Source organism: Balaenoptera musculus, chromosome 1, assembly GCF_009873245.2.
Source record: "Balaenoptera musculus isolate JJ_BM4_2016_0621 chromosome 1, mBalMus1.pri.v3, whole genome shotgun sequence".
Taxonomy (NCBI): Eukaryota; Metazoa; Chordata; class Mammalia; order Artiodactyla; family Balaenopteridae; genus Balaenoptera; species Balaenoptera musculus.
This window is the reverse complement of record NC_045785.1, coordinates 27176306-27203706: the sequence shown is the minus strand read 5'-3', so window position 1 is coordinate 27203706 and position 27401 is coordinate 27176306. Positions and strand designations below refer to the sequence as shown.

Genomic DNA, 27401 nt, shown 5'->3' with positions numbered 1-27401 from the left:
AAGGCTTGGCTGGCTGAGCCCTCTCTTTTGGGGGCTGGGCCTGGACAATGGGAAGCGACAAGCCCCCTCCTCGCTGCTCCGGGGACATAAAGCAGGCCTTTCACTGTGGAGTTCTGGCCGTTTCGGTCGGTTCTTGGCACCCAGCGAGGCGGCGTCGGGAGGGGCGAGAAAGGCAGCCTGTTGGGGGTGGGGAAGGCGCCCGGCGATTCTGAGGACGCTCACCGGCCCGGGGCTACCGGGCTGGCTCCCCAGCTGCGGGATGAGCTCATACTGGGAAACCGGAACAACTTGAGGTGGAGGAGGGAGCCGGGCATCAAGGGAGCTGGGAGATGGGGAGATCGCGGCTCCGCACAGCAAGTTTTTCTTGGGGGGCAGGGACAAGCATCCACTCCTCCGGCCCTGTCCGCCGCCTTCCCCACTCCGGTCGTCAGCCCCATAGCCCTTTCCACGCTCTTTCCCGGAATATTCCCACCGACCGCGGGCCATTGCCCCCCTGGGCTCGCAGACACTAGAGCTCCGGCTTGCCAACCCCCCTACGCCCCTAGCGCAGCCTCTCCCGGGTGCCTCGGGCAAAGGGGAAGGGTGTTCACCGGCTAGTGCCTTTCCACCCCGCGCGCCGGGGGGGGAACCTCCTCCCCAGGCCCTACCCCTCCTGGTCCCCCCCCCCCCCCCTAGCGTCTGTTCCCTCTCGCGGAGAGTTTGGCGTAGACAGCTAAGGAGCCATCGTGACTGACGGAGGAGCCTAGGAGAGACGAGACAGAGACGGCGATCGAGTGGGGGTGGGGGATCGGGTGGGGACCGGCGCAGAGCCCTTGGGGCCTGGCGGCAGCGGCGGCGGGAAAGAAGTGGGAAGGGGCTCTCGCCATTGGGAGAAACTCGTCTGGTTTGGGGCCAGGGCTGGGAGGAGGAGGGTAAGGATGAGAAGAAGCCGGGTCCGGTTATTTAATTTTGAGGATAAATTGCACAAGTAACTCTTGCACCGTTCCTCTACCAACCTCACTTCCCCTCCCCCACCGCAACGGACACAAGCACGCCTCCCTCCATCCCGAGATTTTGCCTTAGGGTAGGGGAAGGACAGAACAGAGCCAAACCCGCGGGTTCCCCCACCTCCGCCCCTCCCTCCCTCCCTCCAATTCTTAATCCTGGGTCTACGCACACACACCCTTCTCCTGGGATGGGGTAGGAGGCTGCTGCCACTGGGGCTGGTAAGCATCGCCCCACGCCCCAGATTGCAAGTTAAAAGCCACCACCCAAGATCAGCTCGTAAGAGCCGTGACTTGGGGAACCGCGTCCTTCTTTGGTTACCTTTTCCCAGACAGTATTCTAATTTCCAAACGTGGAAGAGGCGTGTGTGTACGTGTGTGTGTGTGTGTGTGTGTGCGCGCGCGCCTGAGTGTCTGTGTGTATCACTGTGTGTGTGTGCGCGCGTGTGTGTAAGGGGGAGGGTGTATTAATGGGTGATTTTATAAATGGAAACGAGAGAACTGAACTTAAAAGAAACTGGTCAATTGTAAAACAAACAGGAATAAACAACCCTTTAGATGTAATCTGTGGTTTGTCTGGAGGTGGAGGTGGCGCTGAAGAGGAACACCCGCCCCCTCCCAATATTTTCTCCTTTGCTGCGCCTCCACCCCCAGCATTTGGAGCGGCGGAGAAGCGGCTCCGGAGTGATTAATCCGGGGATAATTCACCCCCCCTCCGCCCCCCGGCGCGAACCCCCCGAAGCGGGATTGGAGCGAGTCATTTCCGAGAGCGCAGCGCGCCTCTCCCCGGCCGGGCGGACACTTGGTTCATTCCAGCCGCAGAAGCTCAGAGCTCCCGCGTACCGGGATTTTTTCCGAGCAGAAAAAAGCTCCAGAGCTCTCCTGACCTCCTTTCTCCTCCACTGCGAGGGGAGCCTCTCCCTCGGCGCTGCCGGCCGCGCCATGCCGCGCTCGCGGGGACGGAAGCAGGGGCGCTGCGGCTGCCCCGCGGGGAGGGCTCGCGCCGAAGCCGGGATTTCGGCGCTTGTGCCGGGCGCTGGGAGCCGCTGGGGCCGTCCGCCGCCGCCGCCGCCGACGCCGCCGCCGCCGCCGCTGCTGCTGCTGCTGCTGGGCTGGGGGCTGCTCAGCGCCTCGGCCGCCGCGGGTAAGTCCGGCCGCGCCGGGGAACCGGCGGCCGCCGCGCGCCCCACCCGAGCCCCGAGCCCACCCATCCACGACCCGGTCCCTGTCCCTTCCCCCCGCCCTCCGCCTTAACCTCCCGCCCTCCCAAACGCCCACCGTCCTGCTCAGCCTCGCCTCTGCCCCCCCTCTTTCCCCCCCACCCTCACCCTTACTCCCCGCCACCCTCACCCTCACTGCTACCCACACCCCCAGCCGCAACTTGGCCGGATCCGGCCAGGTGGCCTGGGAGACAGACCATCCCCGCCTGGGGTTGCGGGGCTCCCGGACCGTGGCTTCAGTTTCTTCAGCCTCCCAGCCCCCAAGGTGCCAGGCTTTTCCCAGATAAACTTTCCTGGAGCCCTCCCCGCCTCCCGATCCTGGTTGGCACGCCCGTCCTGGGGGCTGGAGCGGAACGGCGCGCCCCCTCCCCATTTCCGCGTCTGCAGGGTCTGCCCTTCCCTGCCCCCGCCCATTTTTCTCGCAACTGAAGCCCGCGCCCCCGCCGGAGCCGCCCGGAGACTGCGGCCGCCACCCCCCTCCGCAAGTGTCCCCCTCCCTGGGCGCTCTGGGCTGGGAGGGGGGTCAGCTGGGCGGGGGTCCAGAGCACGCCGAGCTGGAGGACTCCGGTGGGGGCTGGAGGGTGCTGAGCGAAGGACAGGCGGGGGCGGGGGTTGCGCCCGGGGGCGGGGGAGGGAGTGTCGCCGCCAGGCCCCGCGCCGCCACATTGCCCTCGGTTTCCACTCCGCGCCAAAGTGCCCTTTCCCGCGCCCTGCTGCAGCCGAGCGCCGGGTCTGCGGCAGCGGCGGCGCGGGCGGCGGGACCTGCTCCCGGCGACCGAGTCGGGGAGGAGGACAGACCTGGCGGGTGTGGCGAGTCCCGGAACTTCTCTGATGTGTGGCTGCAGCTTGCGGACCGGGAAGGCACGCGGACCTTGGAGAGAACCCAGTCCCCACTGGGAACCACAGGCCTCGACTGCTGCCCTCCCGCTTTACCCCCTGCACCCCTCCGAGGCTCAGCTGTAGCCACAGCCTAGAAAGTTCTGTGTCCCCGGGTGGGGACGGGTCCGACGGGCGATGCCTGGGGCCGCATTTTTATTTAGGCTGGAGGCTGACACCCACGGGGGGAGAAAACCCGTAACACCTGCTGCCCAGGCTTTGACTGAGAGCACCTCCCGCCTGGAGCCGTGTAGGGTTTTTTATTTACTTGTTTATTGTTTTTTTAAACCACCGATTGAACCTTTGAAGGCTTGGCCTCAGCCATCCGAGCCTCTAGGTGGTCCCTTTTTGGAAACGGCCACCCTTCCCTGGCGAGCACTTCTGTCCACTCTGGGCTCCAGCATCTTGTGAGCCAGTCCCCGCAGACCGTGTCGCCAGCTCCTTAGCCGGGAATGTTAGGGCTGCTGGTCGGGAAGGGCGCCCTGAGCCAGCCCTAGCTCTCCCATCCCTACTTGACCGGACTTTCTCAGGTTCCCCTAAGAGTCATAGCGGCCGACACCCAGAGAGGGGCGCCCGCGGTGCGCGCGCCTAGGAGCTCAGGCCTCGCGCACACCCACACCCACTGGGTGGCTGCACGGTTCACAACAACGCCGCTGGTCACCAGACTTGCCACATGAGAGGTGGGGGTACCGCTCGTACCGGCTGTCAGGTCTCTCAGACGTGTGTCCAGGAGCGGCCCCTGCTCCGGCTTAGCAGACCTGAGATTGCCCCTAATATGATCCAGCTGGCTTTCTGGCTCGATTTGTCCCTGCCCCTTGGGCATGTCATGCCCCCAGGGAAAGAAGAAGGCCGACTACCGGAGCTTGCACACTGCTGGGCTGTGCTGGAATCCTGCGTTGGAGAGATCGGTTGGCTTGCAGCTTTTTGGTTGGCAGAGAAGTTGGGGGTGGGAGTGCTGAATGGCTTGGGGGAGGGGGTGCTTGCTCTCTGGTGGGCGTGCTCTGGCTTCCCATCCCGCATTTACATGTGGTGTTTGACCTTGCCAGCAGCGGAGATTTGGAAGTGGACTTGGTGACAGATGATGGCAGGATTTGGCACATTAGAGGGGGAAGCACATTTATTTTGTGTTCTCTTCACGCCGTTGACTTTAAAAGATGCTCAGGACTGCGCTGTCTCCCTTCCTTGGCCCAGTGATGACTGGATAAAATGAATATAGGATTTGAAAGGAGAAGCCTCCTTACCTGCTTCAACTTGGACCCTCACCCCTTCCATCTGTGCCCTCACACTTCCCCCACCCCCAGCCTCCCTAGAGACCTTCCAGCAGTTACCTCCTCCCCCTAGATGATAGATCCATCAGTCTCCTGTCTTTTGTTTTCCCTAAACAACTTAATCTCTAACATAAAACAAGCCAACCAGACTTCTTGGCCCTATTGACCTTTTAGCTCCCATCCCATCTTTCTTTCTCGTTTACAGGTTAACTCTCTTCAGACGAGTCTTGAACTCAATTTCTCTGCGACCATTCACTCCCTGCCGACTGGCTTCTGTCCCCAGGACTGGAACTCTCTAGGAAAGATCACTGATGACCACCTTAATCGCCAAACCCACCTGCTTTGTCTTTCTTTCTCTTCCTTTACCTCTCTGAACTGTGAACACTTTGGATTACTTCCTTTAAAATTTCTCTTCCTTGGGCTTCCGGCACACTGTGCTTGGCTGATTTTTCTCCTACCTCTTGGCTGTTCCTTCCCAGTTTCTAATAGTAGCACTTATTCCCCTCTTGAAAGTCTGGCTTCCTGCAGTGTTCCATTCCTTATGCTTTTCCTCATTTCCTTTCACTCCTCCCTGGGTGAGCTCATCCAGGCCCGTTTCTTCCACTACCACACTCTGAAGCTTCCAGACAGATCTCTCCTGCCAAGATGCTTCTCCCGATATATGTCTATTGGCTTCCTAGCCCACGGAAGCTCTGGATCTACACAGCCCGTATAACAGGCTGACTCTTGGACATCTTCACATAGATGTTTCCCTTCCAAAACGAACTCATTAGCTCTGCACCTAACCTCCAGTATCCTCCGTGCAGGCTGGTGGTACTGGCAGCCTCCCAGTTACCTAGCTGGGAACCTTAGGATCATCCTCAACTCCTTTCTTATCAGGTGGCCATCAAGTTCTGTCAGGTTCATTCTCTCAAATGTTCTCAAACCTGGCTACTTTTCTCCGAATTAAGCAGCTCTGAGCATTGAAAAGACTGTTATGCTTCCCATTTCCTTAATAAGTAATTTAAAATAAAGGCAATATTCAACTGTAAGTATAAGGATTTTTATACTTACAGTTTCAAGTTCTGATTTTTCCCATGCTAACCACTTCATTGCTTTAAAAGAAATCAAATATCAAATTATTTTTAAAAAATTTCCCCCTGCTTTGCTTGTTTTCAGAGGCCTCTTAAAAACTGGAGCACTGACCATACCCAGTGTTTGATGACAGTACTAACTGAATTGTATTCAAAGTAGTTATTTATCCGCCTCATGTATTGAACTGTGAGCTTCCTGAGGGCAGGGACAGTGCTTTATTTCTCTTGGCATCCCCAGCACCCAGCTCAGGACCTGGCATAGAATTGGTGGCTGATAGATGGTTGTTAAATCAGCAGATGATTTTTTTTTTTAAAGAGCTCCTGACTTATTTATTTATTTTTTTACTTTATTTATTTATTTTTTTGGGCTGTGTTGGGTCTTCGTTTATGTGCGAGGACTTCCTCTAGTTGTGGCAAGCGGGGGCCACTCTTCATCGCGGTGCACGGGCCTTTCACTGTCGCGGCCTCTCTTGTTGCGGGGCACAGGCTCCAGACGGGCAGGCTCAGTAGTTGTGGCTCACGAGCCTAGTTGCTCCGCGGCATGTGGGATCTTCCCAGACCAGGGCTCGAACCCCTGTCCCCTGCATTGGCAGGCAGATTCTCAACCACTGTGCCACCAGGGAAGCCTCAGATGATTTTTTAAAATATTTTTTTCTTGGACAGTTTTCTAGGGGCTGATAAGCCTAAAACAAGAGTTTTAGGGATCAAAGAAGCCAGTTGGTTTGCAGAGGTAATGCGACAACAAAGCCACCTGATCCCCAGTTGCTTTCCCTCCAGAACCAAATGTCACAGATTGGTAAGATAGCTCCTTAAGTTCTAGAACCAATACAAGAACAAGCCCTAAGCATTACCCACCCCCCCACCCCCCCAGGAAAGGCACCAATGTATGTATTTGAATTTCCATTTGCAATTGAGCTGTGGGTTTGTGGTTTTAAAAAAGAAACTGACCACAGCAGAGAGTGTTGACCATGTCTTGGACTGGTGACAGGGTAGCTTTGTTGAAGGTGAGGCTAGAATGATGTGGAAAGGCACTGGAGAACCAGATTGCCAGGGCTCGGACACTGCAAGGTTTGGGTGTGTCCAGAAGAGTCCAGCAGGTGGCTTCAGCGGCACCACCTTGCCTCATGTGTCTCATCTGCCTCTGTTTCATCATCATTGTCACGCCAGCAGGATTTAGGAACTCTGATGGCTCAGCAGAGCCAGATATTCCTTGTTGGAGAACTAGCTGATCTTCAGACCTCCCCAAGGCTCAGGCTGCCTGCGTGCAAAAGGGACAAGGCATCCCTGTGTTTTGGAAGGGATTAGAAATCAGAGATGCAACAGGCCCAGCACATACATATTGATTGTGCCCATTGAATGAAAGATGGGGTTGGAACAGGAACACTGAGGACAGAGGACTCGGCCAGGAAGTCTGTGTACCCTCCCAATATCCTCCTCCACTGCTCAGAAAGCTGTCTGGGTACCCAGGGGAGTGACACTAACAGCTGATGTCTGTTGAGTCCTCATCATGTGCTGACAGCAACCCAAGCACTTGCATGTATTAACTCGACCCTCACAGCAACCGAGTGAGGCCAGTAATATTATTCTCCCCATTTTATCCACAAAGAAATAGGTTCAGAGAGGACACATAACTTAACCACACCCCTAGTCAGCCAGAGATTGAACCCAGGCCTGCCTGACTCCAAATCCTTTACTGGTACCCACCCTGTTATCTGATTTCTAAGGAGACCCAGCTGGTGCCACCCCTGGAATCCTTCCACACAGGCTGCCTATCTCTGTCCTGCTTTTCCCACTGGGCTGTGCCCATCAGTTATGCTGTGATGCTTTTAGCACTTGAGCTTGGATCTCAACCTTCCAACTCCTCAAGCAGCCATGGTCCATCCATCTCCACCACAGCTCCTGGAGGTGACTACAAAGCCGTCCTTGATTTGCTTCTAGTCTCAGGCACCAGTCTCGACTGAACTCTGCTGTGAACTCTCACAACCCAGGTTGTCAAACTCCTCGTATTGTAAAACTCATCAGGACATATCGGGATTTCTTGTTTAATGAGACAATGTCTGCCTTTATTCCCTAAGGCTCTATGAACTTAGGCGAGCATTGTAGCCCAGATCACAGCACATAGCAGACACTCAATAAACACCCGTTGAAAGGATCAGAGGCAGGTTCTCTGGAGCCCAGGGTTCCCTTTCTCTATGACTGTCCTTTTGGACATTCCCAAGGCAAGGGGCTTGGAGGAGTGGGATGTGATGAAGGGGCATCCCCAGGTGGGAGGCGGCCCTATGTCCTTCTACATATTACTAACGATAGCTCTCCTTTACTGAGTGCTGGCTTAGTGCTTTATAGACATTCCTATTCAATTCTCACAACAATTCAGGTACTATAATATCACATTGGAAGAGACTGAGACTCAGAAATTAAACAATTTGGCCAAGATTATAGAGCAGATAGGAGAGGAGACAGGATTGAACCTCAGGGCTTCCTGACTCTAGGGCCCATCCTTTTAATTCGTGGAAAGCATCTGTCACAGTGCCGGACCTGTTGTTAGCATTCAGTGTATGTTAAACGCTGCCACTACCTCTACTGCTACTACTATTGTCCACTTGCTTTCTGCACCAGCCTCTTAGAATTATAAGAGAAACAGTTCTCATCCTATGCCACTCTAAGATGCCACCAGATGCATCAGCAAGAGTCTTTCCTCTGCTCCTCCCACTGAAAGCACACTCCTTAGAACCTGGCCGACTCACCCACCTATCAGCCCATGTTAGTACATGTCTTCCTAGAGGGGTGAAGAGGGCGGACCCTCTAGCTCCCCCTAGAGGTTGGAGAATGTCACTGACACTGCCTTCCTTGGGTTTCATTCTGAGTGGGATATGGCCTCCCAATCCCTCCTCTCTGTCTGCTACAGAGATTTTCCAAGGCAACAGGGAAACATCTGGGTGAACCTGAAAATGGAGGGTTACCTCAGAGTTTTCCACCTCACAGAGACACTGTCTCAGGATTCATTGGCTTTGAATAGAATTCGGCTTCCCGTTGGGCCCACAGAAAGCAAAGGGTAGGCTATGCAATGTGGGTTTCTCAACTTGAAAATAGTGGTGTGGTTCTTAGAGCTCTTTCCTGGTTCTTGTAAGTTAAGAGAAACATGAAACTCATATTTATTTTCTTTCTGGATGTGGGAGCTCAACCCCCTGGGCTATCTTTTCATACCCCACTTTTAAAGATGAGATTCTTTTTTGGGGGGCCTGTACAAATTCAAGACATAATAAGAATTACATACTCTTTTTAGAGCATGCTTTTGGTTCCCTATCAGTAGATTAAGCATTTTGGAAGTTGTTTGAAAAAAAATAAAGATGAGATTCTGTATCTTTTTTCCCCTCCTCTTCCACCCCAATACACACTTAACTCTTAGATCTCTGGGGTCCTTTGGCTTTCTCATGTAGTTTCACATGACATGAAGAATGGTCATGCCCTGTATACATTAAAAAATGAGAACTCTGGCCAAGCAGGAGATGGGAGGGGAGCGGGCAGGAGATGGGATGGGAGCGGATGGAATGGAATATGATGGGGTGGGATTGGAGAAACAGGATAATTTGAGATGGACTGAGGTGAAGTAGGAAGGAGTGAGTTGGGGTAGGATCAAGCATGGGTTGGGATGTATATTGGGATGGAACAGATAGAATGAATTGGGATGGACTGAGATGGGTGGTGGAATGAAATGGAATAGGATTGAGTAAAATATGATGGTTTGAGGTGGAATTGGGAGATAGAGAGTGTTCGGGGGATTGACTGGGATAGGACGGAGTGAAGTGGGATAGGATTGGGTCAGAATGGATTGGGATGGGGTGGGATGGGATGGGATAAGATGGGATGGGTGGAGTTGGGTTGGGGTAGAGTGGGACAATCGGGATATGGTAGAGCGGAGTGAATGAGTTGTGTTGGGATGGGGTGAGATGGGGGTGACTTAGGATGTATTGGGGTGGCTTAGGTTGGGTGAATTGGGAGGGGATACTGGGAGATGTAGTGGGATTATATAACCAATTGAGTGGGCACTGTGAGGAAATGGGAAATTAAGGAGGGTACCAGAAACAACCTAACCTGCTTCACCTTATTGTAGCATCTTTATCTTCCTCCCCAGAACTCCTCAGTTCCTCATTTGCCTGAACTGTGAAATTTCTAGCAGATAGAAAGTCCCCATCAGCCGTTGGTTCCACACTGGTGTAGATTCTAAAATGCTGGTGGCTCCAGTCTCTGCTATTAGGGGTCATTCTTCAGGGAGAAATTGGGAGTCCTGTGTGGCCACCACCATGAAGCCTAGCAGAGAAATATGCCAGGCACAAGGCAGGAGCCCCAGTGCAGCCCTTGTCAAGCCCAACATCAGAGAAGGGCACTGTGCCCACCCTAGAGCTAGCGGGGTGGCTGTACCCACAGAAAGCAAAGTTCTGGGTAGTGTAGGGGTTCACCTCTGTGGTCCCCTCTTTCGAGGAGTTTCCCCACTGGAAACTGCCTTTCACTTTCTACCTATTTGTTTCTTATTGTTGGAAAATTTTAAACTGAATTGAGCTCTAAGGAGATGTCAATTCTGCCCTTGAAAATCATCGTTAAAGGAACTCTTGTGATGCTAAAAGTAATGTCTGTGTAGTTAAATTACTGACAGCACCAAGATAACTCTTAGAAACTTATTTGAGAATCTCCCATGTGGTCTGGAGCAGAAAATAAGGGCTCATATTGTGGCACAAATAGCCTTCCTCCCTGCCCACGTCTCATTTATACTCAAGTGCAATTATAATCCAGAAACCTCAAAAAATTATGTGTCCATCTTCTTGGTTTTCAAATAGGCAATAGAGTAAGGTCCATTATTAAGTAGCTACATCTATTTATTGATTGAAAGTAAGCAGGTGTGACAGTTGTAACTTGAAAGGGAGAAAGCAGAAACTTTGAAACAGACCATTTGAGATACAAGCGAATTATCAGAGAATGCGTAGGCATTTTGTGCAGAGTGATTGATAACCCTTTCTGAGATGAGCAAGTGTGGTAGAGTCGACTCAGGCCCCGGGAGGTTTGTCTGCGGGTTGCTGCCTAACTCCCCACCCCAGCCTGAGTCTTACCACCTCCTGCCCTCATAACTCCTCCATCGCCATGTCAGGGGTAGGAGTCAAAGGTGGAGAGCGGCTCAGAGACTGGGTGAGGCTTGGTGATGGTGCATGAGGCTTCTGGCACATTACTCGGCAGCAAAAAGGAGGTGAAAGTTTAATGATTTATTTTCAGTCCATGACCAACAAGGACCTACTGTATAGCACAAGGAAATGTGCTCAATATTCTATAATAACCTAAATGGGAAAAGAACTTGAAAAAGAATAGATACACGTATATGTATAACTGAATCACTTTGCTGTACACCTGAAACTAACACAACATTGTTAATCAACTATACTCCAATATAAAATAAAAATTAAAAAATAAAATAAAATAAAGTGTTCCTAGCATGAAAACTGCCCCTTCAAGGATGGCATCCCTCCCCCCAGGGGCCTGTGTTGCCCTGCTCTCCTGGCCTTTGTCATTTGTGCAGTCCTAGAAGGGCTGAGCCATGGCAGATTCATAGCTGGAAGGAACACGTTCTGATATATTTGATATGTTTCTTAAAATTTGGCCTGAGAGTCAGGAAACTAGTCTTCCAGCCTTGGTCATGACTCTACATCTCATTTCTTCTTCCTGGGCCTGACTTCCTTGCCTGTAAAGTGGAGATAATAATACCCACCTTGTCTATGTAATGCTGAACTTGGCATTATTTAATTAACAAGACAAAAAGGATCCAGAGATTTTAGAGTAGGTCACCAGTGTAAGCCCCATCCGATGGGAGATCCTGCCCAGTGGTCAGGCTGGCTTGGCATGCCAGGGATGCGAATCTCACTACCTTTGCAGACAGCCTGCCTGGCTATGCTTCAGGGCGCAGGGGTAGTGGATGAAGGAGGGTGAACTCACTCAGCTTCCTGGCCCTTATCCATTCTTACCCTCCAAGTGGCTGATCCTGAGAAATTGAAAGGGAGGACACGGACAATTCCCATCCACCGCCCATCAGACATCTGCTGCAGCCTCCTGTCTTCCCACCCACCCACCTACCCTGGGGCAGCATCACTGAGCTCAGGCTGGGGGAGATGATTGCTTGGGCTTCATATTCACTAACACATCCATCCGGGGGACAAGATTTGCCCCGAGGCCTTTTAACTCTAGCAAGATGGAAATTCCCTGTGTTTGAGGACCACTGGGACTCACATCTCCTGTGACATTTTGTTCCAAGAAACATGGAAAGAGGAAAATGTAACAAGGATAGTTTTCCTGGTCATGTGGAAGGCACTGCTGGGTGTTTTTTTGGTTTCTGCTTTTTTTTTTTTTTTCTTTGAGCATGACATGGAATTAACCTACCCTCAGATCATGACACTTTATGATCATCTATCTATGAAAGGCTCCTTTCTTCTTTTATTTTTAAAAATTTCCTTCCTTTATCCCCAATCCCAAAGCAATTGTTGCCTTCTCCCATCGGTACCCACTCTAATATATTTTATATATATCTTGAAATATGCATGGATCCTTATAAAATATGTAAGGTTGTTTTGTGTGCATATGTAAATTTACATAAATGATAGTGAACTATAAATTTCATCAAGTGTCTTTTTATTTACTTAGCACTATAGTTTATAGATCTAGCCCTGCTCCTTGTATATGTCTAGTCCTTCACTGCATTATGAGTTGTGCATCCATCCCATTGTGTATATCCACTCCCCCTGGGAATAAACCCCTGGCTTGTCTGTAACTCCTCCTGACTACACATGAAGTTCTGAAGAACATCCTTGTACATTCTCTCTTGGGACCCCGTGTAAGAATAACTCTGGGCTATACAGAGTGGAAGATGGGGATCCCTGAGTTAACATGTTGATTTTCTGTGATATGCCATAATATTTTCCAGAACAGCTGAGCTAGGGCTCATTTCCACGAAGAGTGCACCAGAGTTTCTGTCTCCCCATGTCATTACCAATACCTAATATTGTCCATCTTTCTAATTTTTGCCATTCTGATGAGTTTAAAGCGCCATCTCGTTGTTTTGTTTTATTTTGCATTTCTCTGATGACTAGTAAGTTTGAATATCTCTTATATGCTTGTTAGCTATTTGAGCTTCTCTTTTTGTGAATTGCCTAGTCATATTCTTTTCCTATTTTTAAATTGGATTTCCTGTCTTAATTTAGAAAAATCTGGGTTTGATTTTCAGGAGTTTCTTTTATATTCCAGATATTGCCCTCTGTCAGTTTTAGAGATTACAGATAACTTCTCCCAATCTTTCATCTGTCTGTTTTGTTTATGATGTCTTTCTTTGGACAGAGATGCTTCATTTTGAGGTAGTCAGATTCATCAATGTTTTGTGGAAGGCAGAAGTTGAGATATACGGGTGCCCTGATGAGCTAAGGGGCAGGGTGGGCTCCCAAGCCCACCTGAGCCCATCCTTCTCCAGGGCTGACTCTCTGTATGGAGGGCTTTGAGCAGTCCCAAAGCCTTCCTGTCCATACTGGGACCCCAGTTCCTATAGGAGGTCTTTCTTCTGGCTCAAGGCACTGTGTTTTAGAAGGTGCCAGTTAAACTACAAATAAATTACTGGATGGGTGCCACACTTAAAGAATGTGAGGGTTTGCTTAGCCCTTCAGCAGGCGTTTATAGAGGGCCTGTGCTGGGCCTGAGCTCTCAGATGCGTTGGGGACCATAGACAAGTTTCAAAGATAAGGGTACATAAGAGAGACAGCTGCCCACATATTCATAGCAGCATTAGTCATGATATCCAAAAGGTGGAAATAACCCAAGTGTCTATTGATGGATAAATGGATAAACAAAATGTGGCATCTACATACAGTGGAATATTATTCCACCTTACAAAGGAAGGAGATTCTACATTGTACAACTTGGATAAGCCTTGAAGACATTATGTTAAGTGAAATAAGCCAGTCACAAAAGAACAAATACCGTATGGTTCCAGTTATATGAAGTACCCAGAGCAGTCAGATCCACGGAGACAGAAAGTAGAATGGTGGTCGCTGGGGCTGGGGGTTGGGGGATTGAAGGGAATGGGGGGTTGTTTTTTTAATGAATAGAGTTTCCGTTTTGCAAGATGAAAAGAGTTCTGGAGATGGATGGTGGTGGTGGTTGCACAACAATGTGAAGTACCTTAATGCCATTGAACTTAAAAATGGTTAATGTGGTCACTTTTAGGTTATATATATTTTGCCACAGGTAGAAAAAAAGAGGGGTAACTATCCAGACTCCAGGGGTCAGGGAAGTCTCCTAGAGCAAGTGATGTTTAGGCTGAGACTCGCAGGATAGATAGCAGAGGGCAGATGAAGAGAGGCAGCAGGGGGAAGGATTCCAACAATGGAAACATACCTGTACAGGCTCATGGTTGGGTGGAAGTGAGGCATGTTCAAGGTCTGGAAGTAGCTCAGTGTGACGAATAAAGGCAATGAAGAGTCTAGAGGGTTTGGAGCAGGGGTGTGGCCCCATCAGCTTGGTTGGCTGGTGCAGGTCTTCAAGGAATGCGGTGATGATGAGGGCAGGGTGTGGACCAGGGCACTGCTGGGGAAGGCAGGTCTTGGTGCCCCTCGGGGAGAGGTCAGCAAGAAGGAGATGAGGGCATCCTCTTCCTTCCTCATTTTTTTTACCCTGTTCCCCACCTTCCCAGAGAGGGTAAAACATCCACAGAACTGTCAAAAGTCCATGAAACCCACGTAATAACCTGTGGATTGTAAATCACAGTTCTGTTAATCCTGCCTCAGTGAGAACATCCCACAACTTTCTGCAAGAAAGAAAGTTCAAATAGTTAATCTACCTGCTCGGGGATGACTCCACAGGCCGTTTCAGCATCCCGTCTCCTGGGGAGACCTGCTGTACTCTATCTAGTCCAGGTCGTGTGCGCCCCTCCACATTTTGGTCGTTCTGCATCCCCTGGTCCACCTCCTCTCCTCTTCTGACCTCTCCAGTTATCTCCTGCCCCTTTCCTTTCCTGCTCCCTCCTTTTCCCAGTCCTATTATTTTCCTGACATCAAGACTCTTCATTCTCATTGTAGAGTCACGCTTCCCCCACCCCCAGCCTCACCATCAGCTTAAGCCTCCTCCTGACCTTTGACCTTGTTGCCTCCACCCCCTCCTCACCTAGGACCTGCCCTCTCCATGGCCTTTCCTTTAGCCAGGCTTCAGCCCACCAGCTCTGTCAGCAAGGAGGATTATCAAGGCTTTTAGCTGCTCCCATCTGCTTAGGACCAGTGGGGCTGGGTCCTTTGAACATTCACTGAGCACCCAGTGCAGTGGCCCTGGCCTGGGGGTCAGGGATACAAATACCATCTAAAACCAAGTGCCTTCCTCAAGGACAGTTACAGGCTCCTAAAGGCCCAGGAAACTCTGAGAATAGAGGAGGGGGAGGGGCAGCAGGGCAAGCTTCACCTAGGGGTGTTAAGCAGGCTCTTCAAGAGTGAGCAGGCGTCCTTCGGAGGAGGATAATATGGGGGTAGGAGGTCCTCCGTAGAGGGAGTGGCCTGGACAAAGGCTTGAGGCAGGAAGCTGTGTCGGGGGTGGGGGGGGGATGTCAAGTTTGCATGCCCCTCCATCAGCATCATTATCATGGAAGCTGGAATCGGTCCTTTGGGGAACACTCAGGAGATGCTGAGAGCTGTACTTTCCCCTCCCTAAACCTTGTGGCAGTCCTAAGAAGGTGATGATTTTGCAGTTGAGGAAACTGAGATTTAAGGAGATTAAGTTACTCGCCCAAGACTAGACAACAGGGAGGGAGAGAGCCTGGATTTAAACCTGGTCTGATTCTGGCACCCACAGGCTTAACAACCACTGTTGTACCCAGGTTTCTCAGTTACAAATGTAGATTCCCAGGCCCTCCCTGGATCTTCTGAATCAGAGTATCTCGGAGCAGGGTGTGGAAACTACATCCCTAGTACGTTCCTGTTATTATTATTATGCACATTAAGTCTGTCTAGGAACCTCTTAGGCAAACAGCTCCCTACGCCTGAAGGTGGAGCCCAGAGGAGATGGGCCTTCAGCCATCCACTCCTCTGCAATGACCGTGGCCTTGACCTCACCCAGGAGTCGACAGAGGAAGGGCTTCCTGCTCGCCCTCCCCACTCCTTTCCTCTCAGCTCTGCCCTGGTGGAGCTGGGACCCCGGAGGTGACCAGATTAGTGCTGCCGAGATTCGGTGGCCCCCAAGAAGAGGCTGGGGAAGCATACTAGCCCCACAGGCCTGCATCCCATACCTGAACTGCTCAGCACACCTAACAAAAGGCCTGTTGGTCTGGGTGGGCCTGACAGCTCTGAGCTCCTGATTTACCATGTCCTTCCACCAGGCCCTGATTTGTTAGGTGAGAAAGCAGGGCACTCAGGGGAGTCTTATCCGCAACTTCCTTGTGTACTAACTCCTATTATTCCAGATTTAATACTTGAAGAGCGGACACAAAGCACTGAAGTGCCATTTTCCTGGGGCCTGTTGGTGGGAGCCAGCTGCATTTTAGGACAGAGGCGAAGCAGGCAGGCTAAGGCGGAGTGGCCAGTCGTGGTCAGGGTCAGGGCAGACGGGGAGGGCTCCCAAGGGTGAGGCCAAGGTGTCCAGGTTTGTTCCTGGCTGGAGGAGGACTCAGCGGCCAGGGGAGGGGCTCTAGCCCAGTGGATGGACATTTAGGGAGTCCGTGGTCCCTGTGAGGAGCCAAGGACTCTGCAGAGAAACCGAGGCAAAGGGCCAGTTATGCAAATAAGGATGCTAAGACAGGAAGTACAGAAGTACAGAGACTCTGGGAGGCCAGGGGGTCGGGGGGAAGGGGGTGGAGGGGGTCATTCATTCATTCATTCATTTGGCCAAGTGTTTTTTGGGTTTCAGGAAGTCGGGTAGGGACTATTAAATGAGTGCCCTGAGAGAGAAAGATTTCATGATCAGATGAATTTGGGAATCACTAGACCTCTGGTTTCCAATGTGTGGTCCAAGGCTTTGCCAGGAAGCTTCATAAAATTTCAGCTTCACTGTCCTGCCTGTAAAGGTCTATGTTTGCCTGACTCTCAGCATGCAGCTTTCCTACCCCTTGTCCACATAAATCTGTGCCCCACTGACAAGCGTTTGGGTTCTTTTATTCACCGCTGTGTCCCCAGCACCTAGGACCGTGCCTGGAGCATGGTAGACGCTCAGTCAGTATTGATTGAATGCATGAATGCTTACCAGGTGGTTGTCAGGTCCAACTGAACACCCTGGAAGCTGCTTTCTGAGCAGCAGAGACACAATGCAGATTGCCTTTCTGTTTTCTGTTGCTGTATTAGATACAGCTGATGTCCTAAGGTGATGAATTGCTGAGAGGCTTGGGCAAGGGGGTGGTGGAAATTTTTGATGCAGAGCAATGGGATAGCTGCTTTGTGCCAGCCTGTGTTTCAGGAAGATCCTGATGTTGCTGGAATCTTTGAGTTGGAAGCCATTGTTCGAAGTCAGTTTTTTGAGACGTGTTAGCTATTAACACCTTAGTAAAAAAAATGAACTGATCAGTCTGGAGCGATTAGGGTCAGATAAGGTGGTAAAGGGTAAATTTGTGTGTATCTGGACCCACCCAATGTCCCCAGGCCTCAGATTTTGAACCTAGAAGTTAATCTGACCCAACCTTGTTCCTCTCTTTTCTCTTGATCCGGCTCTTGTTGGCCTCTCCCACTCAGCTCAGTCCTGGTGTGTCCTTCCTCTGGCTCTGTGCCGCCCTGAACCACGGCTCCATCTGGGACTGTTCTCATCTCTGGGGCAGCCTCACCCACTCATCCTCCCGAACAACCTTGTTTCCTACATCACAGAAAAATTGACACTAAAGGAAACAACTGCATGAACCTTGCTGCTGAATTTGGGTAGGAAAGCCCCAAGGGTGCTGTGCCCTGCGCTACCCAGGAACGTTGCTGCTGTAATTGGCTAATTGGCGTCCCTGCTTCCCATTTCTCTAACCCCTCCCTCCTCTGTTTCCTTTCCGCTAGCCCAGAAACACACTTTGTTTTCATCTTAAAAACACACTAAACACCACCCCTTCCTTGACTCTGCACCTGCTTTTGACTGTCACCCCGTCTCTCTCCTTCCTTTGCTGGTCTGGCTTCCTGAGAGAGTGTCTGCCTGTGTACTTCTCAACCCCTGTCATCTGGCCTCCACACACCCCACTCCGGCGGAAGTGCTCCAGCCCAGGGCACCACATGACTTCCCATTTTCCAAATCCAAGCCTCTCTCTCCGCTTCTAGACCTTTCTCGGTCTTTCCACAGCCTGCCTCTTGCCCTTCCATCTGCCTCCTCCCCTCCTCAGCATCTGACACTGCTCATCATTTCCTCCCATTTAAAATTTGCTGTCGTATTGGTGTTCCCAAGCCTTAGCTGACCTCTCTTTTTATTCTACATTCATTTCTTCCCGTGGCTTTATGCCACTGTCCAAATGCTGATAATCTCCACATCCCACATTTAGGTGAAGACCTTGCCTCTGAACTCCAGAGCCACATACCACCCGGCCAATCCATGGCCCCGCACTCAGCATGCCATCTACTGAATTCTTCCTTTCTGTTGTCACCTGTGTCACGCCCCTTGCCCCCAGCAGTCTCACCATCCCGTATTCTTTTGTGTCTCACCTCCATGCATCTTCCTAAGCCAGAAGCCTGGGCATCGTCCTTGAATTCCACCCCTACCCATTCCCTCTCACTGGTCAAATCTTGTGGATTCTACCTCCCAAATAGCTCTCCAGCCTCCCCACAATCTCACTAGTGCTGCTGAGGCTCAGGCCTCAATCTTTGCTCCTGGACACTTGGGACCCAGCATTCTGGCCTTGACAGTGGCAACAGTTTGGTCTCCCACAGCCATTCTTGTCTTCCTCCAGTTGATGGTGCACGGTTCGGTAAGAGAGACACAGGAGAGCGGCTTTACTCTCTGGATGGAAGGGGAAGGACAAGACAAAGATCAGTGAGAAGTTGGCGCCCCTTGAAGAAGTAGCAAAGACTCTGAAGCTCTTGGGATAAGAGTGGGTCTTGGGAGGAGTTTAAGCTGATATGCCATGGACAGCTGTTCCTATCGCTGCCTCCCTTCCAGGGTTCTGACTGATGGGCTGTAAGGACAAAGAATGTCAGTTGGGAGGAAGGGAAAGTACTGATTCATTTATTAATAGCTGGGCATGTGCCTGACACCCCTCGAGGCACTGGCCTTTGGTCCATCATGTTGGAGAGCGTGGCTCAGGCCTGAGCCCAGTGGTGCCTTTCACGTCCCACTGTGAGGGTAAATCTTGGGAACTGAGCACTTAGGATCCTTGGCAGAATCAGGACTGGGAAAGGGTCTACAGCATATACTCAACGCCCCCTTTCCCAGCCAGCTCTCAGCATAAGAATGACGGGCTTGCTCTACGCACAGGTTTTAGGTAGGACGGGGTGGGGGGGGGCATCTGGTGGGCATGCTTTGCCTTTTAGTCCAGTGCCCCTGCCCCCTGGGGGAAAGGGAGATCTCCCCTCCTCTGTGGGCTGAGACTGCGTGGTGAGAGGCAGGGGACCAGGCTCCTAAATGTCTCCCTCTCCCAACACAGCCCAACTTTGTTATGACTGGGGACGCGCTCCTGTTCTCCGAGTTCCTCCCAAGAAACTTGTATATCAAGGCACTGTTTCCACCAGTCTGCATTTATCGAAAGGGGCATGGATTCTTTTCCTCATTTTTATTCCTGAAAGAAATACGGAACTGCCAGTTGTTTTCGGGTCCGTTGGCCCTGATCAGCTCTCTCCCCACATCCCACCCACCCCGAAGCAGTTACAGGGAAACTGTGCCACGGGGTCAGAACAAGTGCGGGAGACCCAGGCTTCCTTCCGCTCTGCCCTCACACGGAGGCGGGCAAAGCCACATCCAACCTGTGGAAAGCCCCTCCTTCCTACCTTTCAGCTCTCTGTTCCAGAGCCCCAGGCCCCTTCCCACCTTCTCGTGGCCTCAGCCTTCCTTCGTTTCTCACACGTTGTCTGAGTTGACGCCCTGATTTCTAACATGGGTGGTTCTGATGTTCTGCCCTGGGAAAAGGCATCTGCTTGGGAACTCACTCTTACTCCCTTTATCTATGATTGAGACACTCCCATTCATTCCCAAATGCACCTCATTGCATTTCTCCTTTCAAAGCAGCAGACAGTCCTGCCAAGGGACTAAGGTTTCTCAGGAGGCTGTAGGCAGAGGGGCTGGGGAAAACAACATCCCTTAATTGTCAAGCCTGTGGGGCCCCCAGAGGGCCCCGGCTCCATCCCACCAATCAGAATGGACAAAGGGCAAGCGTGACCTCACTGACTGGGACGAGTTCCAGCCCGAAGCAGACACTTGGCATTTATTTGCCTGGGCATTTTGATGGTGGATAAATGCAGTTTCTGTTAGGCTCTTTGAAGTATTGAAAGTAGCTCACAAACTCTCATTACTGCCTTTGAAGACCCGTAGGGGTCTGGGAACCCCAGGCAGGGCCCTGATCTTGTCCAGTGCCTCCTCTGCACCCTCCCTGCCACGCCTTTCTTCCCCTCTCAAATTTGGAACCAGACAGAGTGAAAAACAACAAGAGGAGTCAAATGGAGAGATCAAAATGTCAGCTCATTACTGATGGAGCTGGTTGGAGAACGTGGCTTTGGACATGAGGCCAGAGTGGCTTGTTAGTACATCACTCTTGAATGGGAGAAACTTACCCACCCATTCAGGGGCAAAAGGGGGCAACCGTGGGCCTCCCTCACAGGGGCCAAGCCTGCTGGACTAAGTTTAGGGAGGTGCGAGGTGGGTGGGGCTGAGCTGAGTTCTCGCCAAGTTCTCCCCCCCCAACTCACTATTTAGACAAGTCACTCCCCTCCTGCAGGGGGCGAGAGCGAGGGGTCAGGGAGACCAGAGAAATATGTGTCTGCGGTACTTTGTCCGCTGGGGCATGGAGTGGGGAGGTTCTCCCCTCTGTGGAGTTGGGGCTTGGGCGAGCACGTGCTCTCCTACCTGGCCGTGTTGGATCTGGGCCAGAGCAGGTCAGCATCGCCTGCAGCTGGGGGGGCACGCGTGCCTGTCCCACCCACCACCCTCCCACCCTGGAGGGGTGGTTGGAGCCCCATCCACTTTGGGCACAGCTATGGATGCCAGCCAGCCTTGGAGATTTCTCAAAGCCCTTACCCAGACCTAGAGGAGATGTTGACTAAGACATTGATCGTCTGGCCCGCTTATCTCTGTGACATATTTAAATAAGAAAATAAATCGTTCATTTTTCTTTTCCTTTCGTCGTCTCCTGGAACAGTAGATGGAGAATGTGCTTCATCCAGGTGAATTTTAGGAAATGGGACTGCTGTTTAAAATGCCTCTGCTCTGGAGTCAGACCTGATTCTCCTTGGTTAACTCCTTGATAGAAACTGATGTCAGATTAGGGCCAGGCACCATACATTTGCTTTGCAGATGAAGGACCAAAATTGAGTGGAATAATAGGTCCAAGGCAAGAGGAGCAGTTGGGGTATGACGGGGAAAGTTACTAGCCTAACAGTAGAAATACCACGACTTTTCCCTTTTCTCATCCTCCCTTCCCCTCCCCTCTCCTTCCCTCCCCTTCCCTTCCCTTCCGTCTTTTTTCCTTCCTTCCTTGCATCCAGCCGTCTGTGCATCCATTCAACCATGTTGTGTTGAGCTCCCACACTGTTCTGGACTCTGTGTGGGGTTCTGGTACCTAGAGGTGATGACATGTGTAGTTTCTGTCCCCGCAGCCCCACCCCCTAAGCTTTCATTCTTTCTAATGTATCACCACTGGGGTGGACAGATAACTAAACATAACTTAAATGCGATGTGATGAGTACCACAATAGAGTTTAGCATGGGACTGGGATGGGGGTAATGGGAGGACAGAGGAAGGGCAGGAATCCAACCAGGGACCACTAGGGATAACTTCCTGGATAGATTTTGAAGGTAGAGCCGACAGGGTCCAGTGGGAGTTGGTCTAGGGAAGACAGAGAAGAGTAACCTGTGGCTTCTTGACCTGGTAGCGATGTTGGTAATGGGCCGGAGGCCACTTCTTTGGGGTGATAGTGTGTCGCCTGGGTGGGATGTCTGTGTGATTCTGATTCTGTGTTGGGCACATCGCTGTACACAGTCACTGGACAGCAAGACCCCACTGAGCTAGATCGTAGAGTTATTCCCATTTTATAGAAATAGAAACTGAGGTTTGGAGGAATGAAATTACTTGTCCAAAGATCACGTAGCGGGTAGAGGATGGAGCTGCGACCATTGCTGCTACATAGCGCCACCCATGCGGAGTCTCTTGACAGTGTTTCTACAGCTGTTTCCACCACAGCACACAACCCAGGATCCCTGGAGAGAGTCCAGCACTGGCACGAATCACAAACTGTTTTTATAATAATAGTGGTGATAACATTATCTTCATGTCTGCAGTTACTACTATGAGCCACTGTGCCAAGCATTTTATATACACCATCTAATATACATCTAACAACAGGCTTGTAAGATAAATGACATTATTACCCCCATTTTGCAGATGGGCAAACTGAGGCTCAGTGATATTACTAATGGCTCAAGGTGATACACAGCTGGTTAATGTTGGAGCTAAATGAGAACCCAGAACTGCAGGACCCCAGAGCTCATGGTGTCGAGCAGCACATTATTCACTTCCCCCTCTGCAATTTCACACAAGAATGGAGGGAAGGGGCCGTTCTTGTCTTATTTCACTCCCTGCACATGTTCCTGCCACTTTCCAAGCCTCAGTTTCCTCATCTGTATTAAGGGGACAGTCATTCCTGCCTGCCTTGAACAGAGACGGTGACAGGCTCACCAGGGCCTTGTAAAGGCCTATTTCATTGGACCTGTAAGACACTTGTAGCTGAAGTTCAGGGTTCTCATCTCCCGAGGGCTGGGTGTCTGTCTGGGGAGAGACTGAGGGGGTGGAGAGGAGCCACTTGTGGGCCTCGGCTCCAAGGGTGAGTTCTCTGATCTGATCTGTCTGATCTGATTGTTCAGATCCATCGTTTCTTGGATGTGGACACCAGATGTGGAAGGATAAGAACATCTTTGGCGGCAGATGGGGCAGGTGGAACAGGATGACCCCTGTCTCTTCCCCAAAGGCCACGGCAGCACAAGGAAGGTGCAGAGAGGCTGCTCGGGGACACTTCAGGGCTCACACTAATGGGCCTGGCTCCGTGCAGTGTTGCCGAGGTGGTCGGATGCCCTTCCTGCCTTGAGGAGCTCACATCGCTGTGGGGAGGCACGCGTGGCGCACGCAGTGCAGCGTGATGCCCGGAAACCCGCAGGCATCCTCCACGCTTCCCTTTCTTGTTTCCTTCCCCCCGCAGTCAAGCCATGAGCCAACCCTGCTGGCTGCACCTTCAGCATACATCCAGGATCCACCCCCTCCTACCATTTCCATCGCAGCCCGGAGTCCGAGCTGGCATCTCCTTTGCCTGAACTCCTGCAGGCGCCCCCTCTGCGGGTTCCCTCCGTCCACTCTTGCCAGCCCAATAGCTGGAACGCTTTGAGCAGTGTCATCAGATCATTCATTCCTCTGTGCGGAACCCTCTAGTGGCTCCCATCACGGTCAGATACAAGTCAAAGTCCTTCCCACATTCTTGCCCCGGCTTCCTCCCTGACCTCATCTCCCCTGAGACTTGCCCGGCTTACTCTGCTCTGGCCAGTGGCTCCCCTGCTGTTTGTTAGACAAACTGGCCGTGGTTCAGTGGTCTTGGGCTCAACGTCCCCAGATAGCCACAGGGCTCAGTCCATCGCTTTCATCAACTCCTGCTCAGATGTCACCTCCTTGGAGAGACCTCCCTGATTCCCTTATCCTTTACTTACGCTGCCTTAGGATTCTTCTTAGTCCTTTTAATTGCCTGACATATTGTATATGCATTTCTCCCCCCCCCATTTAGTGTCTGTCTCCGCAAGTAAGTTCCATGAGATCAAGGAGCTTGTCGGTTTTGTCCAACTCTAGAATAGTGTCTTAAACACAGTCGGGGCTTGGTGACTATTGGGTATTGAAGGAATGAATATATATAGAGAGAACCAAGGCTGACAGAAGCCCAGAAGAAGGAGCAAACAACTCCATGTGTGGGTGGGTTGTTGGGGGGTCACTGTGTGAGTGGATGGGGGTCACTGGGTGAGGTGACATGGGAGGTGGGACGTATAGGAGGTGCAGGCAATCTTCAGGGGAAGAAAGAGGGGATGCAATCCCAGGAAAAGCCCCCAGACCTCAAGGGGCTGGCTGTTGACAGGAGCGGAGGAGAAGTTCCCGTGGAGGGAGGACGCGTTGTGCTGTAGCTGAGGCCACTCATCCAGCTGGGAGCTGGGAGCGGGGCAGGTGGCAGAGGAGGGGAGGGTGGGGCCCCTCCCTGTGAAGTGATTATGAGCCTGGACTCTGGAGCCAGTCTGGCTGGGTTCACATCCCAGCCCTGCAGGGAAATCTCTTAAGTCACCATTTGAGGTGCTATCAAATCATCTCGCAGGATCTCAGAGCACAGCGCTGGGGTGTTCTCAGAAGCACAAGTTGGAGCTTCAGGGAGACCTAGGCTTCAATCCTGGCCCTGCCTGGTCCTATAGCCTGCATAAGAGACTGAATAATCTCTTTCGGCCTCAGTTCCCATCTCTAAAATGAGAACAATAGTCCCTAATTCACAAAACCTTTGTAACGATGCGGTGAGATGATGTAGGTGAAGCACTTACCTAGGCCTGGCCTGGTGCTTGGTCGTGGTTGCCAAGGCAACGAGCCTGCTGAATCCAGTGGGATCAGGAGCATTGGGAGGAAACTTGCTCCTTAAGCTCTTGGTGGGCCTCGGGTGTTCTCCAGATATTTGCTGGCCTGCGAGGGCCCACGCCTTCGCTCAGAGACCCTGCCCTCCAGCCCGCTCCTTCCTTCAGGTCCTTAGAGGACCATGCCCCCTCCTGCCTTTGGGCCTTTGCACGTACTGACTCCTCTGTCTGGACTATTCCTGCCCCCTTTCACCTCGTTAACCGAGGCTCATCTTGGCTCAAGGTTCACTTCCCCCTCCTGGACCCTCCATCTAGCTCATTTTCATAGAAGTGTGTTCCTTGCCCTTGGATAGCTTATCTTAGGTAATGATTATACATTGATCATAGTCATTAATTTACTATTATCGCTCTCCTCATAGACTGTAGGCTTCAGGAGGGCAGGGACTGTGTCTGGCTTATCTCTGGACTATAGACAGTCCCTAGCAAATAGTAGGTTCTCAGTTCAGATGAGGAATGACTCAGGGAAGGTGGAAGGGACACGCACAGCTGTAGCGACCTTGTCTTATTCTTATCCTGTTCTTCCCCAAACAAGACTGGGAAGACTGAGGGAGGCACCTTCGCCGTGAACCTCGCAGCATTAGGAGGGATCCCAGTTCTTTTAAAATTTACAACAACAACAATAATAAATAACACATACTCAGCGCTCTAGTCGCTATGCTAAGTACTCTGTAGACATTACTTCATTTAATTGAAACGTCATTATTATTGAGTGAGAAAAGCAAGATGCCGAGAAGTGTGTATAATGTGATCCAATTTTAAAAAGATAAACAATGTCAATTCCCCACTCTATATGTAAATGTGTATACGGGAGTATGTAATTTTATGTTTGCATATGGTTTTACGAGCAAGAGTAAAAATATGGAAAAATGCAAACTGGATTGTTAATATGGGTTACCTAGGGGTGTGTGTTGGCTAGTGGGTAGTTTGAGTGGGTGAGGTGGGGGAGTGAGGGAGAAAAAGCCAAGGGAAAAAAGGGAAAGTAAAAAGTATAATTGCACTTAAAAACTCAGTATGCATAATAAGATCATACTTAGGTATTCATGCAAGATTGTATATGAATGTGTATGTAAAAAGAAATAGAAAAATTGTTCCAGAAAGAAAAAAGTACTAGATGCCGGCAAGGGTGCAGTGTGGTGGGCACTTCCATAAACTGCTGGTGGGAGCGTAAATTGTTACAAACTTTCTGGAAAGCAACTCGGCAATATATTACTAACAGCCTTAAAAATATTTATATGTTTGGACTCAGTATTTCACTTCAAAGAATTTACCCTGAAGAAATAATCAGAGTTGCAGTCAACCATTTATGTGTAAAATGCATAGCATTCTTCGTATGAGAGGGAAAAATGGGAATGAACTAAATAGCCAACAATAAGAGAAAGGTGAAACAAAATGTTATGTCAAAAACTAAATTACAGTCTTATGACAGTCCTGTAGACAGGACGACTCTTAGCATCTCCATTTTACAGATGGAGGAAACAGAGGCTCAAGAAGGGGAAGCAAGTTGGCCTTAGTCACCGGCCAGTAAGTAGGTGGTGCAGCAGGATTCGAACCCCTATGCATTTGCAAAAACGTGAGAATTCCTGCCTTATGGGTAGGCTTGCCAACAAGGTGCATATCTGCTGTTCAAGTCCCTCCCCTGGAGGAAATTGTACAGTTCATTGCTCCAAACGCTTGACATCTTGAGCTGGGACCTGTTCAACCATAGCGTGTAGAGGGACCCCCAGAAGGATCATCAAAGTGACTTCACTTTCTTTTTTATTTATTTATTTATTTATTATTTATTTTTGGCCGCGTTGGCTCTTCGTTGCTGCGAGCAGGTTTCTCTATTTGCGGTGAGCGGGGACTACTCTTCGATGCGGTGCGCGGGCTTCTCATTGTGGTGGCTTCTCTTTGTTGCGGAGCACGGGCTCTAGGCGCACAGGCTTTTTAGTAGTTGTGGCACACGGGCTCAGTAGTTGTGGCGCACCGGCTTAGTTGCTCCGTGGCATGTGGGATCTTCCTGGACCAGGGCTCGAACCCGTGTCCCCTGCATTGGCAGGCGGATTCTTAACCACTGTGCCACCAGGGAAGTCCTTCACTTTCTTTTTAACGAGATAATATACAGAAAGCCTTTAGTCAGCACCTGACACAGAGTTAGCACTCATTATAAACTCTAACTTGTAATTCACATCATCATTTTTCCTTGGTTAGAGAGGCAGTTAGGAAGCTAGGTCTTCTTCTTCCTTGTCATTCTAATTTCTTCTCTCTGGGTTAGCTTGGAACTTGTCCTCTTAGTGGCAGCCCATGGGAGCGTAAATAGTCAAAGCTTTGGAGTCAGATCTGCGTCTGAATTCTGGTATTGCCTCTCAGCAGCTGTGTGATTCTAGACAAATTACTTAACCTCTCTGAGCCTCAGTTTCTCCTCTGATCCTCTTTGCCTGACTCAGAGAATTGCAGTGAAGATGAAATTAGATGTCAAATAACAAGTGCCTAACACAGTTCCTGCCTTGTAGAAGATGTTTATTAAATGTTAGGATGCTTGCCTTTCCAATTGGAAGGCATGTCCTTCAGCTGAAACCTTGCTGAGTGGCACTGCTTTGTGAATGGTTTTAGGCCAGGTTGGACCAGGCCAGAGCAAGATGTAAGCTGGGCCAGGGGTACAAACATTATGGCTGGAGCTTTAGAACCCCAGGCTAGAGTTCAAAGCGACGTGCAGGGTAGCAGGGAAAGGAACATGTGTTTACCTGGGCTCAGGAAGGGCACTGGAGGTTGCAGGCAGGTTCTGAGTCTGACATTTTTGCTTTTGTTGGTACCTAGAGGTCACAGCTGATAAAAGACCAGTGAGAGAGTCTGGCATGAAAGAAAGAGGAGGGATGTGACATTTGGATAAAGACTTGCTGTTGAGAGTGCTCGGATATGTCCTGGGTGAAAAGAACTTATCAGGCCTTGAAGAAAGTAGTGTGGTTTCAGTCACTTTTTCTTCTTGTGAAGTCATTTGACTTTGGTTGACCCATTCTCTACACCTCCAGAGGCATAACCAGGTCCAGGCTATGGAGTGGAATGAAGAGATGCAGTTGATGAACGGATGAGTGGATGGACGAATGGATGGATGAATAGTAGGTGATGGTAGGTGGATGGGTGGATGAGATGGATAGCTAGATGGGATGGATGGGCATTTGGGATGGATGAATAGAGATGG

The 27401-nt window shown here is 50.9% G+C and overlaps 1 protein-coding gene across 1 annotated transcript in view; it reads left to right on the top strand.

Annotated features, from left to right (window-relative positions):
• Positions 1–1815: 1815 nt before the first annotated feature.
• CSMD2 (CUB and Sushi multiple domains 2) overlaps positions 1816–27401 on the top strand; it is a 653956-nt gene continuing 628370 nt past the window's right edge. Inside the window, exon 1 of the mRNA XM_036829393.1 lies at positions 1816–2127. Within this exon, the coding sequence (XP_036685288.1) occupies positions 1926–2127 (202 nt within the window). The 5' untranslated portion in view covers positions 1816–1925. The remainder of the gene's footprint in view (positions 2128–27401) is intronic.